A 13,572-nucleotide genomic window follows, 5' to 3' on the forward strand; every position below is an offset into this window, starting at 1 on the left:
ATTGACAAGTATTGACGGTCTATCTTGAAATACAATGTACATGCCTCAGAAACGTCGTAATTTTTATCAATGAATGATAAATTCAGGACTTTTGCACTCTCACATATGTCTGTTCTTTTACTCTTAAATAGGAACAACAAATACTTTCAAAATTTCTAAATCGGATTGAGATAGGCATGTTTTGTATTCTCCGCAATGTCATGTAACTCATGTTGTCCAAGTAAGACGAAACATGCCTCTAATTTGAAGAGTTCCAGTAATGGAAATTTTAATATTAGCACAACGTAGACAGATAGTGTTAAAGTATGAACCTTGATAAACTCATAGTTATATACAGTTATATATTAATATAAAATTCGGCACAAAATATAAATCCTTTCAATGATAAGATTCTGTTACCGAGAAACCCAAAGAAAATGACAATTTACAAGACAATTCACAACAAACACACTGAACAAACCTCCTCCTCCTGGTAGCATTATCAGAAAGGTAAAATTTATGTTACCATTACTATGCAAGGTCCATTCATTGGTAATTGGAAAGTTTATTTAAATTTTTTTTCTGCATTCCTAAAATATACTATAAATTTTAATGTACTGGGGCTTACCCCGTCCATCATCTATTTCAACGATGTACTTGGTTATTTCAGCCCCTCCATTGTCTTTTGGTGGCTCTGAAAGAAAATAAAGAAATTATTATCCTCTTCACCTAACTCACTGTAAACTTCCAACACAAGATCTCTGAACATGGACTTGATTAAAAACAAGAGATGTTTGTTTAACACTTATGCCCCCCCCCCCCTTTCAAATAATTGGAATTTTTCTAAGTCCAAGGGGTATAACTCTGTCAGAATTGCTGGATCATACCCAAAACAGAACTTGACCTAGATATTCTTATGATAAATCTGTACACCAAATTTCATTTTAGTATGTGCAACCTCTGCGAAGAAAATGAACAGAAACTGCAAATAATTGGAATTTTACCCAAAAGAGAACTTGGCCTAGATATTCTTATAATAAATTTGTATACCAATTTCATTTCAGTATGTGCAACCTCTGCAAAGAAAATGAACAGAAACTGTTGGTGGCAGCAGCAAAGCAATATGCCCTCCCTTCTTCGAAGGGGGGGCATAAATATCACTCTGTTCAAACTTACCCCAGACAACCCTGAAGTTGTAGGCATGAATCTTGCCCTTGATTTGTGGTTTTGGGGGTGGGGCTGGTCGGTCAGGTTTTGTCCTGCATGTCACCACATCACTCCATTTACTCTGGCCCTCATCATTAAAGGCCGCCAGCTGTAAAAATAAACGTATAACATGTCATCCTTTTCATATAGTTTTTCTTTTGAAAATGTATATTTCAATAACATCAAATGAGCAATACTTACTCTGAATTTATACTCTGTGTTTCTCATCAGGTTTTTGACTTTGTACGATAAATTTGGTCCATTGTACACAGCGATAAAACCATGCCCCTGTCAAAATCAATGTTAATATTTAAGAATGCATGTTATTCTCATATAATTAAAGATGTAATCTACAGAAATCAATAAAAAATAGAGGACCTATAAAATTGGATATAAAAATTATATGAGTTTTTGTTTTCTTTTCCATCACATGTTGTATTCTTTATTATTTTATGTTTTTCAATATTTTACTTCCTAATTATTTTAAAGTAAATTGTCATCATCATCAATGTGGATTAAGATAAATTGCCCTAATCATTAATGAGAAGAAATCTTGCTATATTAAGGTAAATTTCAGGTAGAAAAGTCTTGTTATTTTAAGATAAATTGTCATATGGAATAATAGTCTTGCTATTTTAAGGTAAATTGTCATGTGGAATAGTCTTGGTATTTTAAGATAAATTGTCATGTGGAATAGTCTTGCTTTCTTACAGTAGATTCATCTTCCATCTGGAGCTGGAAGGTGTCCTCGTTTGGATGCTTGATCCAGGAGATGATTAGTGATGTGGTGAATGGCTCTGATAACATAGGGGGATCCGGTTGACTGGGTACACTGCCACTCGTGTAGAAAGACGCGGGATCACTGAACTCACTAAAACACAGCATCACAACATATTAAAATACACTGGGTCATGATGAAAATAAAGTGCACCGCCATGGTGTATGATGCGTCTGTCAAATATTGTTCAATTATCATAAACAGATTAGAGTGCAAGGAAGAAAATCATGTCATTTTTGATACAAAGGTTTCAATAATTTTTTTCTATTCCTAATGTTTGATGTGCTGCTCCTATGGCATGTTATTAATTAGAAATAAATAATACAGCATACATTTCTCAACTGGTGAAAATTAATTCGATTAGATATAGTCCTGCAGAATCAATTCTAACCAAAAAAAAAAAATCATCAGAAAATACAATCCCTTCTTGTTCAATTAATGTTATGTGGGACCTTATGAATTGTCTTGGAAAAAAATGATCTTAGAGGTGGCTTCTTATATGTATGGCTTTACCTTTTACCAATGGAATTAATGGCTGCCAGTCTAAACGTATACTTAGTGGATGCCTGCAGCTTATTGATGCGAGTCTGTCTTTGTAGTCCATTATACACCTCCACAAATTCACCATTTCCCTAATACACATCATAAACAGCACAATTAAAATCAAACACTCAAAAACTAAAGCAATTTTTCATGTTATATTAACAACCAACAAAGTAGCCTTTCATCAGAGCAACTGGAATACTTTGATTTTTGTTTTATTGGATAGGGTTATACTTTGAGGTCAATTACCAATGCATGTACAATAAAAACTTTGATTAATTTAACAAATTGAACTGATTAAGTGCTGTGAACTAAAGCAGAGAGTAGCCTGACTTGATCTCGTTCACCTAAGAGCTCTGTCAATTACCCATCAATCATTTGTATAATGCAATAGTTGTGTTGTGTACAAAGATCACAAGAGTTATGTTTCTTTGATCACAGAGGTCTGGTAAGATTCCTACCTTATCCATTTCCAATGTATACGTGGAAATCTTCGCCCCATTTTCACAGGTGCTCTGTTAAAAAAAAACACCAGAATCTAAGTCATGAGGTACACAAACCCAGAAATAATTACAGATTAATTAACGTGTAAATGGAGCGTTTGTTTACATTCTTTGTTCTCATCTAAATTGTATATAAAAGAAGTCTTTGGATAGCAGTATTTATCAAAACAATTTGGAGAACAAAGATTTAAAGTCCACCACAGGTGGTATGAGATTTCATGTAATTCTAATCACTGCCTTTAACATATGCTTATCAGTAGAAAAACTGTTCGGTTAACCTCCAATTTAAATGAAAAGATTTCAAAGCTCTGCTATTCCTGTTCTTCAAACACATTGCAAAAAGTATTGAATTTCGCAACAGATGCAAAAATATGTTAGCTGCTTCAAGAGAAAACTAAACTTAAAAAGTTAAAATATGCTTCACGTATCAATTCATTCCATAATTGTATGTTATAATTTTTTACTACAATTTTATGGGGGGTTTCTGAGTACAGTGGCACATACATTCCACTTGAGAGCTATGGAGGTTTTGTTCTTGTTGGCTAGTTTGGGGGGTGAGGGGGGATCTGGCTCACAGGCACTGGTTGTAAATTTCACCGACTCTGTTGTGTTTCCCTTCAGATCCTCCAAAGACGTATACACTCTGCAAGCCAAAAAAAAAAGCACAAAATTAATCATTTTATTTCATCTTTCATTCTTAACATTAGGCCTTCATATTCATTATTTTCATCTAGTCTGCTTGAAATATTCCTGTCAATTCCATCTTGGAATAAAGGAAATGAATTCAAAAATATTGATTTGAAAGGCACAAGTAATTCTAAAACATTAACCCTATTTTGTGTCTATACTGAATCATCTGTTTTTTATAATCAGTAACATAATGACCTACTTCTGTCCTGGTGTGAACTCAATGAAGCATTAAACAGACCATAAATTAACTAACAGACTTATCTCCATCTAATGTATTAATTCCCCCCAACGAGAGCAGTGTGCTCTATTTGTTATCAGATAACCCACCAGAAGCTCTGGGCTAACTCCATCAGAAGCCTATTCTGAAAACCTGGTGAATTTGCAGTTTTCTCTCTTCTCTTTTTTTTTTTTCAAAATCATCTTAAAATACGGATAAAGAATGTGCCCCATTTTATACAAAGAGGGCACCTATAAATATGAACAGTGATTTTGTTGCAGGTGTAGAATTTTTTTTTTTTGTAATCATCCATTTCTCATTCAAGATGGATCTTCCTTTTATTTGTTTTTAATTAATATGCAGGCAATTTGTAACATCTCTGTCTTTCTTATAGAGGAATGATATATCACATCATACCAACTGTTAATTATTCATATAGAAAATAATAAAATGACAAGCATATAAATGTCACAAGCCTGATATATTATAATACCTATTGAATAATTGATTTTCATAAAAAAAAATTTACAGGAAAAATATTTTTGTTTCCAAACACTGGAAGAATGAACATTTCTCATAGATTTTGATGAATATTAATGGTATGTACATATCAACCCCACAGCATTGTATCATTCATCAGTGCATAAAAAAAGCATGATGATTATCATGAAATCTTTTCTGGGAAGGTGATTTTCTGAGAAAAGGAATGTTGTTAGCATCAACCAAAAAAAAAAACCATGGCTGGAAAACTTTACAGGCTTCAAAATTAACGTCTGTCTTGAATATAACATTTATTAGAAGAGTACAAAGATACATCAAATTTAACCAGCGTAGGGTGCATTGACCTTATGGTTTGTGCCATTTGACCTCGTATTAAAAAAGAAGACCCTGTAAACTATAAAACAACCCCCCGTAAAACCCTTGTCTAATTTCAGAAGCTGGACTTCTTATTTTCCAACAAACATAACTGATGAGAAATGATAACAGACAGATAAAAACAAAATTGCTTATGTGTGATGAATTGAGCCATTTTTTTTTGTCTATAAAACATGAACAAAAAGGGAGCGGTGATGAGTTGTGCATGTTCTTTGTTGCTGATCAATCAGAGCCGCATTAGCAGCCTTTTTCTTTACCTGAGGTGATAGTCGGTGGCTGGTTTCAGATCCTTCAACGTTATTTCTGTGGCATCCCCACTGTAAATGAACAAAGAGGTGAAAAAAAATCAAATCAAGTCTGACAAACAACCAAACCACAAAATATGCTGATCATAAAAAAATGCACTCTATATTCAAATTAAATTCCTATAATCTTATAAGTTTAAGAACATCAAAAGCCTTCTACTTGGTTATTTTGAAATTTCCATCATTTTTTATTTTTTGAGATCAGTTTTCAGTACATGTTTACACTATCTGCTTTCAAAGGTCGTATCCATACAAAAAAAAAAAAAAAAAAAAAAAAAATCGAGATTTTTTTTCTTTTGGAGACAGTGCATGTATACAAGATTATATGCCAGATATATTTAATGTTTGCAGTTGACATCCATCAATTTTTTAAAATTTATTTCTCAGAAGCCTCTATCATGGTACAGTAAAACTCGGTTATAACGAAGTCACTGGGACCTATGAAATTACTTCGCTATATCCGTAATTCGTTATATCCGTACAAGGAATTCGTTAAATTTACATAGCCACTAAACGAGTTTTACTGTATTCACATTCACCCCCTCCCCTTTCCTCTTCACACCTTAATCTTTCATTTCATTTGTTCCCATACCTGTAAACTAATTTGTATTTGCCTTCCTTTCCTTTATCAGACAGTAGTAAGGTAAATCGGAAATCTGCAGGATCTATTTCATACACATTAGGGTCCCATTCCGGAAGTGCTAACTGAATCAAAGCACTTCTAGCCTCGATTTCCGACACCTGAAAGGCAAATAAATATCATCAGTAAGTAAGTATTGCTATAGTAATCTGATACAAACCACATAATCATGTCTTTTTCAGTGGGCACAAAGTGGTGTAAAAATAAAAACACTTTCAGGCATTTTCTAGTTCATCCAGATGTGAAATTTCTTTAATTTTATTTTTAAACATATTAGTTCCAGCTTTACAAAAAAAAAAATCTAATTTTGCAGGTGTTTAATTAGATGTTGATACAAAGTAAAGTTGTGGTTGACACACTGGTCTGTGGGTCTGGAGAATTTAGTACAGCACTTGGATACTGCTAGGTCTGGAATAAACAAACCTACTACAAATTCTAAGTCTACAATAAACAAAGTTATTAAAGCTATTAATGGATCTGGAAAGTATTGATGCACTCATCACTGATCCTATCTAGACAATACCTACTGTATGTATATCTCAGCTCTATATACTGTAAACCAACTATTATTCGCAGCAACTTTTATTCGCGATTTGTCAGTTTGAAATCAATCTGCGATGATTTATTTTCAAATACAAAGCAAAATAAATGGTTCGCGGCGATTAATATTCGCTATTAAAAGTAGGCCGCAAAACTCGTGAATATTTCTCACACCGCGAATAAAAGTTGGTTTACAGTACATACCATCACCTGACCTGTTGAAAAGGGGGAGGGGGGGGGGGATACAGCTCTGTTGATTTACTGTTTGGTCTTGAGAACAGTACTTATACATGTATTTAGTATACTTACTGATGGGTCATTGGTACTAGAGAGTATTCATATCTATAAAGTATCTATATATGTACTGTTGGGACGGGAAGGGGGGGGGGATAGTACATTGTACTGATATCTAATTTACTATCTGTATACTTACTGCTTCCTGGGGGGAGGGGGGAAGGGTCACTAGATAGTATTTTTATCTAATTTAGCATCTATATATACTTATTATTGGGGGGGGGGGGTACGACATAGTATTTATATCTAGTTGAGTATCTGTATACTTACTGTTGGGTCTGGGGTACTAGACAACACTTGTTGTATGACTTTTCTCTCCTCTGCTAATTCTGCCTGCTGGCCTGTATCCACAGGAGGCAAACTGTCTCCATTCATACCATTACCTAAAGTGTATAAAAATTGTCAATGTATAGCCTACGTCATTCTGCATATATGTAACTTCTCTTTGTACGATAAATCAACACAATCTTCAATGTTGGGTCAACAAAGTTCAGTACAGCTGAACTTCCTTATCTCAAAAATCAATATCTTGAATTCAAACTGAGTTGGAAGTTCAAACAACCTTTTCTAATACAGTTAAACCTTGTAATCTCAAACTTGATGAGATCGAGAAAAAACTTTGAGATATCCGAGGATTCGAGTTATCGAAAGGTAGAAGACTTAAAGAATAAGTGGTTGGAACTTTTCAAATCACTTTGACATATCCATGGTATTCGAGATATCAGTGTACGAGATAAAGAAGTTAAACTGTACATTTTAACCTCACTATCTCAAATTATTGGATATCTCTAAGTTTTTCTAATGGCCCCATTGAGTTTGAGATAACAAAGTTTGAATGTATAGGTATGGCTGCTTTTTTATGAATCATTGTCAAACATGACAAATGAAACAAAAAAAAAAAAGAACTGCAGATCATTCATTTAAATCCTAATTTATGTACATGTAACATGTAATTTATTAATTATTAATTTATCAACAAAAGTACATCATGTAGCACCTTTTCATAAGGACAATATATAACACAAAGCAGAAGGGAAGTCATAACAACAATCAATTCTGTTTAAAATGTTCTAAATTGGCCATTACAGGAGATGACGGCTTTAGAAACCAATCCCTGTTAGAAGTGGAGGCTGATGAAGCAGCTCATTAGAACAGCTAACAGGCCTCCAGACCCCAGCTCTGACAAAAACCCACCCACAAGCTTTAATTTTTTTCAAGGAAACAGATACCAAATAATGTTATCTGAAGGAGGATGACATTAATTGGAGAAGATTATGTAAAAGTTGGAACAGTGTGGTAGAGAGATGGACTGGAGACATGAAAATTAAAAAAAAAAAAAACCACACACACAAGTCTGCACACGGATAGATTCTACAAAGAAAAATCATCAAAGAAACCTCAAAGAAAATGCTGATGTCAAATTTGAAATGGATCAAACATGCATACAATTGCACACACCTGAAAACTGCAAAAATTCTAATGAGCAGAATAGAAAATTATCTAAATGACACTTCAAAGTGTATATTTAAGTATCTCTGATCAAAAATACTTTGCAAAAGAATACAGTGTGATTAAATGTCAGCTGGTGTCTTTGTCAGACCAAGTATATGTCACAGAAAAAGTCAAAACCCCATTCTGCTGTTTCTATTACAAGAAAGACATTGCATACTCAGACACTGCACCACAAAACAAAGAATATGGAGCAGATAACAGGCCTGTTTCTCCATTAAGACACTAAGGCTTTAGGATTTCTCAGACATGTTAATGGGACGGATTTATTTCCTCTGGCTGAACAATAGCTTATAAACAGATGGATAAAAAAGTATGCAGCATGGCTGTCCCCACGAATTACCCACAAGTTTTTTTTTTTGATCTATTTTTTTTAACCGATTTGTATGTAACCGAGAAGTATGGAAACTCCATAACTTGAGAAATCACATATTTTGATTTGAACAAGAAATAACTAGACCAAAAAATGAACATCTGGAATGAGGAATACATGTCAATAAATCATCAGAAAAATATCAAATTTGAATAAAGCATACAGCACTCTAATCCCTGCATTTACCACTCTGCCTGCTAAATGAATTATTCCTTTCCATAATAAAACCCTTTTGACAGATAATAAAACTATTTGTGCATGACTGATTATGAAAAGCCAATAAATAAAAATCTCTGTTAATCATTACATATATATACATACAATGTAGGTCATATACCACATACCAGCCCCTATGATTAATGAGGCTAACAGTGGCAAAAACACAATAAAACCTATCAAGTGCCCAAATCAGTGAACAACTCAGGCTTTCTGAAAGAAAAAAAAAATTTCTAACTTAGCATCCCCTTAGGTGCAGAAAGGTCATTGGCGTTTGTGCTAGAATTGCCAAGTCAGCAATATGTTACATCTAAACTATTAAAACAAAAAAGGTCAGCATAAAATACCATAAAATCAATAGTCATGGGGTTTAGGGCTATAATGATGTGATTTAACACATATGACAGAGTGCATGATGAAGTGAACGACAAAAATTTTCAAGACACAAATAAATTCCAACTTTGTTAAAACACCCTAAAATCTTTTTAATTACAAATTCTAGGCTATCAAATTATACCATCATTTCAGGCAAAAGATGAAAAAATTATTTCTGATTTAATACTGAGGTAAATGTTTTGTCTTTTTATTATGCTGTATGTCTGTCAGCATTTTCTTGTACTATATGGGTCTGCATATAAACCAGACATTAACTTGACTAGACTTTTACTGCCTTCTACATAACCACCTGTCTTCCCCTGGTCTGACACATAAAGGCCTCCTGAACATCCTCTTATCTGTCTAAGAACGCTGTTCCCCCTGCAAACTTCCCCCCTGTTCCTGACTGAAACACCACTTATCAGCCGTAATCTACTTTTAATCCCTCTACACGATTTCCTCTGACAGATAATGGCCAGGCTCTTGTTTTTTTCTTTCAAACAATCAAACCTGCTTTTGTCTTTTCAAAGGTCTTATATTGAAGGGAAGATACAAGACAGGAATCATAGAAGCAAAAAGTCTTTTCTTGGTTGTCTTGCTCAATGTTAGTACATGTACAACATTTAGCACCAGCTCTATAACTCCACACAGGTGGGAATAAATAGCACCTGGCATTCCCGTAACTCTCTGGATTAACTTCTCAATCCCTTTGATGGTATATTTAGTAATTATACAGCCTCAGGTGGCCACTGAACAAGTGACAAAAAAACTTTTATGACAAAGCTTTTTCTATGAGGTCCTTTTAAAATGAATTATAGGCATCCAATCTACATAGAGTAATACACAGGGGAAAAGGTTTCATGAAATAGTGATTTTCATGTCAACCATCACAAAGTCTGAACCAGGCCAAAATTTCAGGTGAAACACTACATATACATGTGAGTTAGTGGTAGGTTTTTCAATTAAGAATTAACTTAGAATAATGTATGTATATTCTAAAACACCCCCTGCTTTACTCATAACAAACTTTACATTATATATTACCTTGATAATGGTACGGTTCATAGGGCATTGGTTTGGCATGGCTTTCTAAAAAAATAGAAAATGTCTCTGTAAACCTCTGTATTTACATGTGCACAACAATTATTAAGAGCATGGCCATGACTTTTCTACTTATGTGTCATTTCTAGATGATTATGCATACAGAAACAAGTTGTACTTTCAGTTAAACAAGACATAATTTCTTTAATTAGATGTACTTTCCAAGAAAACTATGTAATAGTGCAGCAGTACTTTACATCGTTATGTGAGAAGTGTGCGACACTTCTTCTTCGTCACTACTTTTGATCAATTATTTTGTCCTAACATGTAATGGCACTGTGTGTATTAGGTTAAGAACCCACTCTGAAGGAAATACAAAACCTGACTGGTTTGACATACTTCCAGCTAAAAGTCCTTCACTTCTACCACTAGTAAGTATTACTCCACAGTTTCATCATCTTTAACAGGTACTCTTTACTTTTCAATTCTTATGCTTGCATATGACTAAGCAAACACCAGAACTGAAAAGAAAGTTACCCTCTTATTTCCAAAAGTTTTGCAGCCATTTTAGACAGATATTTCCCCCTTCCTTTCATTTCAATTCAAACTTTGCAAGGATTTCCAAATATAAAAATTGTTGCACAAGCTAATATCCTGAAGAATTACTAAGATTTCCCTCCTCCTGCTTTCTAATTTCTCTCTGCCTTTACCCTTTAGTTTTTCTCTATTTCTGATCTAGCCCTGCCTGTTACCTTCTGTTCTCCTTTATTTCTGATTCTACTCTGCCTTTACCCTTCTGATCCCCCCCATCTCCCCTCCCCCTTTATATCTATCTCTACCCTATCTCTTTTCCTACTCCCCCTTTTCTCTGACTCTCCCTGCTCTTCTCTTCCCCCTCTTTATTTCTGACTCTCCCCTACCCTTATCCTTCTGCTTTTCCTCTCTTCCCATTATTTCTGGATTTTTTTCCCTGCCTTTTCTCTCTTCCCCCTTTATTTCTGACTCTCCCCTGCTGCTCCCTCTTCCCCTCTTTATTTCTGACTCTCCCCTGCTGTTTCCCTCTCCCCCTCTTTATTTCTGACTCTCCCCTGCTGTTTCCCTCTCCCCCTCTTTATTTCTGACTCTCCCCTGCTGTTTCCCTCTTCCCCTCTTTATTTCTGACTCTCCCCTGCTGTTTCCCTCTCCCCCTCTTTATTTCTGACTCTCCCCTCTTTATTTCTGACTCTCCCCTGCTGTTTCCCTCTCCCCCTCTTTATTTCTGACTCTCCCCCTTTATTTCTGACTCTCCCTCTTTATTTCTGACTCTCCCTCTTTATTTCTGACTCTCCCCTGCTGTTCCCTCTCCCCTCTTTATTTCTGACTCTCCCCTCTTTATTTCTGACTCTCCCCTGCTGTTTCCCTCTCCCCCTCTTTATTTCTGACTCTCCCCCTTTATTTCTGACTCTCCCTCTTTATTTCTGACTCTCCCCTGCTGTTCCCTCTCCCCCTCTTTATTTCTGACTCTCCCCTGCTGTTTCCCTCTCCCCCTCTTTATTTCTGACTCTCCCCTCTTTATTTCTGACTCTCCCCTCTTTATTTCTGACTCTCCCTCTTTATTTCTGACTCTCCCCTGCTTTTTCCCTCTCCCCTCTTTATTTCTGACTCTCCCCTCTTTATTTCTGACTCTCCCCTCTTTATTTCTGACTCTCCCTCTTTATTTCTGACTCTCCCCTGCTTTTTCCCTCTCCCCTCTTTATTTCTGACTCTCCCCTCTTTATTTCTGACTCTCCCCCTCTTTATTTCTGACTCTCCCCTCTTTATTTCTGACTCTCCCCTGCTGTTCCCTCTTCCCCTCTTTATTTCTGACTCTCCCCCCTTTCTTTCCGACTTTCCTCTGCCCTTACCTTTCTGTTTCCCATTGATCCTGGGTCTTGTTTGCTGTTGATACATTCCCTGACTCCTCCTGTCTTCAAATTTCCTCTTCACTCTCTCCCTCTGTTTATTGGCCCGCCCCTCCATAGAATTTGGTTGACTTGGTCCTACAATTGGACATAAAATTGAATATATGTGAACACTAATCACATTATTGATGATACATGCCTAATATATGGCTTATGTTGAATCAAGGAATGTTCTTCTAAGCTACTAACCACTACAATAAAGCCATTTCTTGTGTTAAAATAGGACAATAATATTTGCAGACACAGGTAATATCCAAAAAAAAAAAAAAAAACATCTGAAGGGTGTGTTGCAAAGTACTGCAATATCTTATACATATATAAATAATTTCTTTCTCAGCCCTCACAAACCAAAAACTGGGTATTGATTTGGCTTCTTCCACCATAAAAATATTAATATTGATTGTTATCTAGACAATTCTGCTCAGGTTGTACGAGATTACATATGGCTGAAAATTCTACTTCTGCAGAATCAGCTCCACCAATCCTTAAAATCAGTTAAGGCCTCTAGTTTTACCTCGATCTTTTTAAGGAGATAATGGAGTCTCTCCTGCTTCAAAAAGCTCTTTAATTATTCATTTTTTTCACTTAAATATCAAATTATGATTCAAAAAATGCCTTGTGATCAATATTTTCCTTTCATCTTTTTTTTTACTTTAATATCAAATACTGAATTCCAAAACAGCTTTGAAGTATTTGTTTTCACTTTTCATGTCTCTTGATATTTAATATTCTTTAGCCTGCTTTCATAAAAATAATTGATGTAGAAAGTCACCCGACAGGATATACCCACAAGGAAACAGTGTTTACTTTTAGAAAAGCCTTGTTTAATGAATACTAACTTCTTTTCATACATCAAATGCGAAGCACCTGGTTTCAGAATGCAAAGATCCCAAAATTTTAGAAGTTTATTTAGGACCTCACAAGACACGCATAAATATTTAGTCTAGGCTGGTATGTAACCCATAACCTCTGTAAAAAAACGGTCCATAGTTTTCAACATATGAACCAGGGAATACACAGAGATGGATTGACAAAGTGTTTCCCAATATAACATGCCAACATCCCTAATTTTTACTGACATTCAATGGTAACAAGAACTTTAGACTCCATAAACCAACTGAAGTCAAGTGGCTTATAGATTATCAAGTTATATAAATAGACACCATTTTATGAATATGGAGCATCTGACATTTCACTGCATTGAATAAATTACACAGGAAAAAAAAACTTCCCTCGGAATAACCATTAATTAGAAAACAATTGAGATTCATATCACACACAAAACAGGTAATTTTATGCCAAATATAGCCAAGTTCAACAATTCCTCTGCTTTTTTATTTTCAGTTTAACAATCAACACAATCGTTAAAGGAAATGCAGACATGCTAGAGTACACTTCCTCTTAATCCGACACAAAGCCTATGTCTGATCTTATAATGTAGCCCCTTAAGCTTTATCTACCCCTACATAAGTTCATAATGGTGACATATGGTAGACTTTTTCAATTGCTGATGTGTCACATTCCTACTTACCTGTACAAAGATTGAT

The 13,572-nt window shown here is 35.0% G+C and overlaps 1 protein-coding gene across 5 annotated transcripts in view; it reads right to left on the reverse strand.

The window, feature by feature from the left end:
• The window catches only part of LOC133180299 (fibronectin type-III domain-containing protein 3A-like), a 55,962-nt gene that overhangs the window by 8,623 nt on the left and 33,767 nt on the right, over positions 1-13,572 (reverse strand). For all 5 annotated transcript variants that reach the window (XM_061314842.1, XM_061314841.1, XM_061314846.1 and 2 more), the window contains 12 exons: positions 11,969-12,103; positions 10,089-10,133; positions 6,842-6,954; positions 5,690-5,838; positions 5,050-5,109; positions 3,514-3,652; positions 2,968-3,021; positions 2,477-2,595; positions 1,897-2,056; positions 1,387-1,473; positions 1,156-1,294; positions 608-673 (listed from right to left, as the gene is read on the reverse strand). In XM_061314842.1, the coding sequence (XP_061170826.1) occupies positions 608-673; positions 1,156-1,294; positions 1,387-1,473; positions 1,897-2,056; positions 2,477-2,595; positions 2,968-3,021; positions 3,514-3,652; positions 5,050-5,109; positions 5,690-5,838; positions 6,842-6,954; positions 10,089-10,133; positions 11,969-12,103 (1,266 nt within the window). The remainder of the gene's footprint in view (positions 1-607; positions 674-1,155; positions 1,295-1,386; positions 1,474-1,896; positions 2,057-2,476; positions 2,596-2,967; positions 3,022-3,513; positions 3,653-5,049; positions 5,110-5,689; positions 5,839-6,841; positions 6,955-10,088; positions 10,134-11,968; positions 12,104-13,572) is intronic.

The sequence above is a fragment of the Saccostrea echinata genome, unplaced genomic scaffold (genome assembly GCF_033153115.1).
Source record: "Saccostrea echinata isolate AGI-Se365-2 ecotype Australia unplaced genomic scaffold, CSIRO_AGI_Sech_v1 ptg000006l, whole genome shotgun sequence".
Taxonomy (NCBI): Eukaryota; Metazoa; Mollusca; class Bivalvia; order Ostreida; family Ostreidae; genus Saccostrea; species Saccostrea echinata.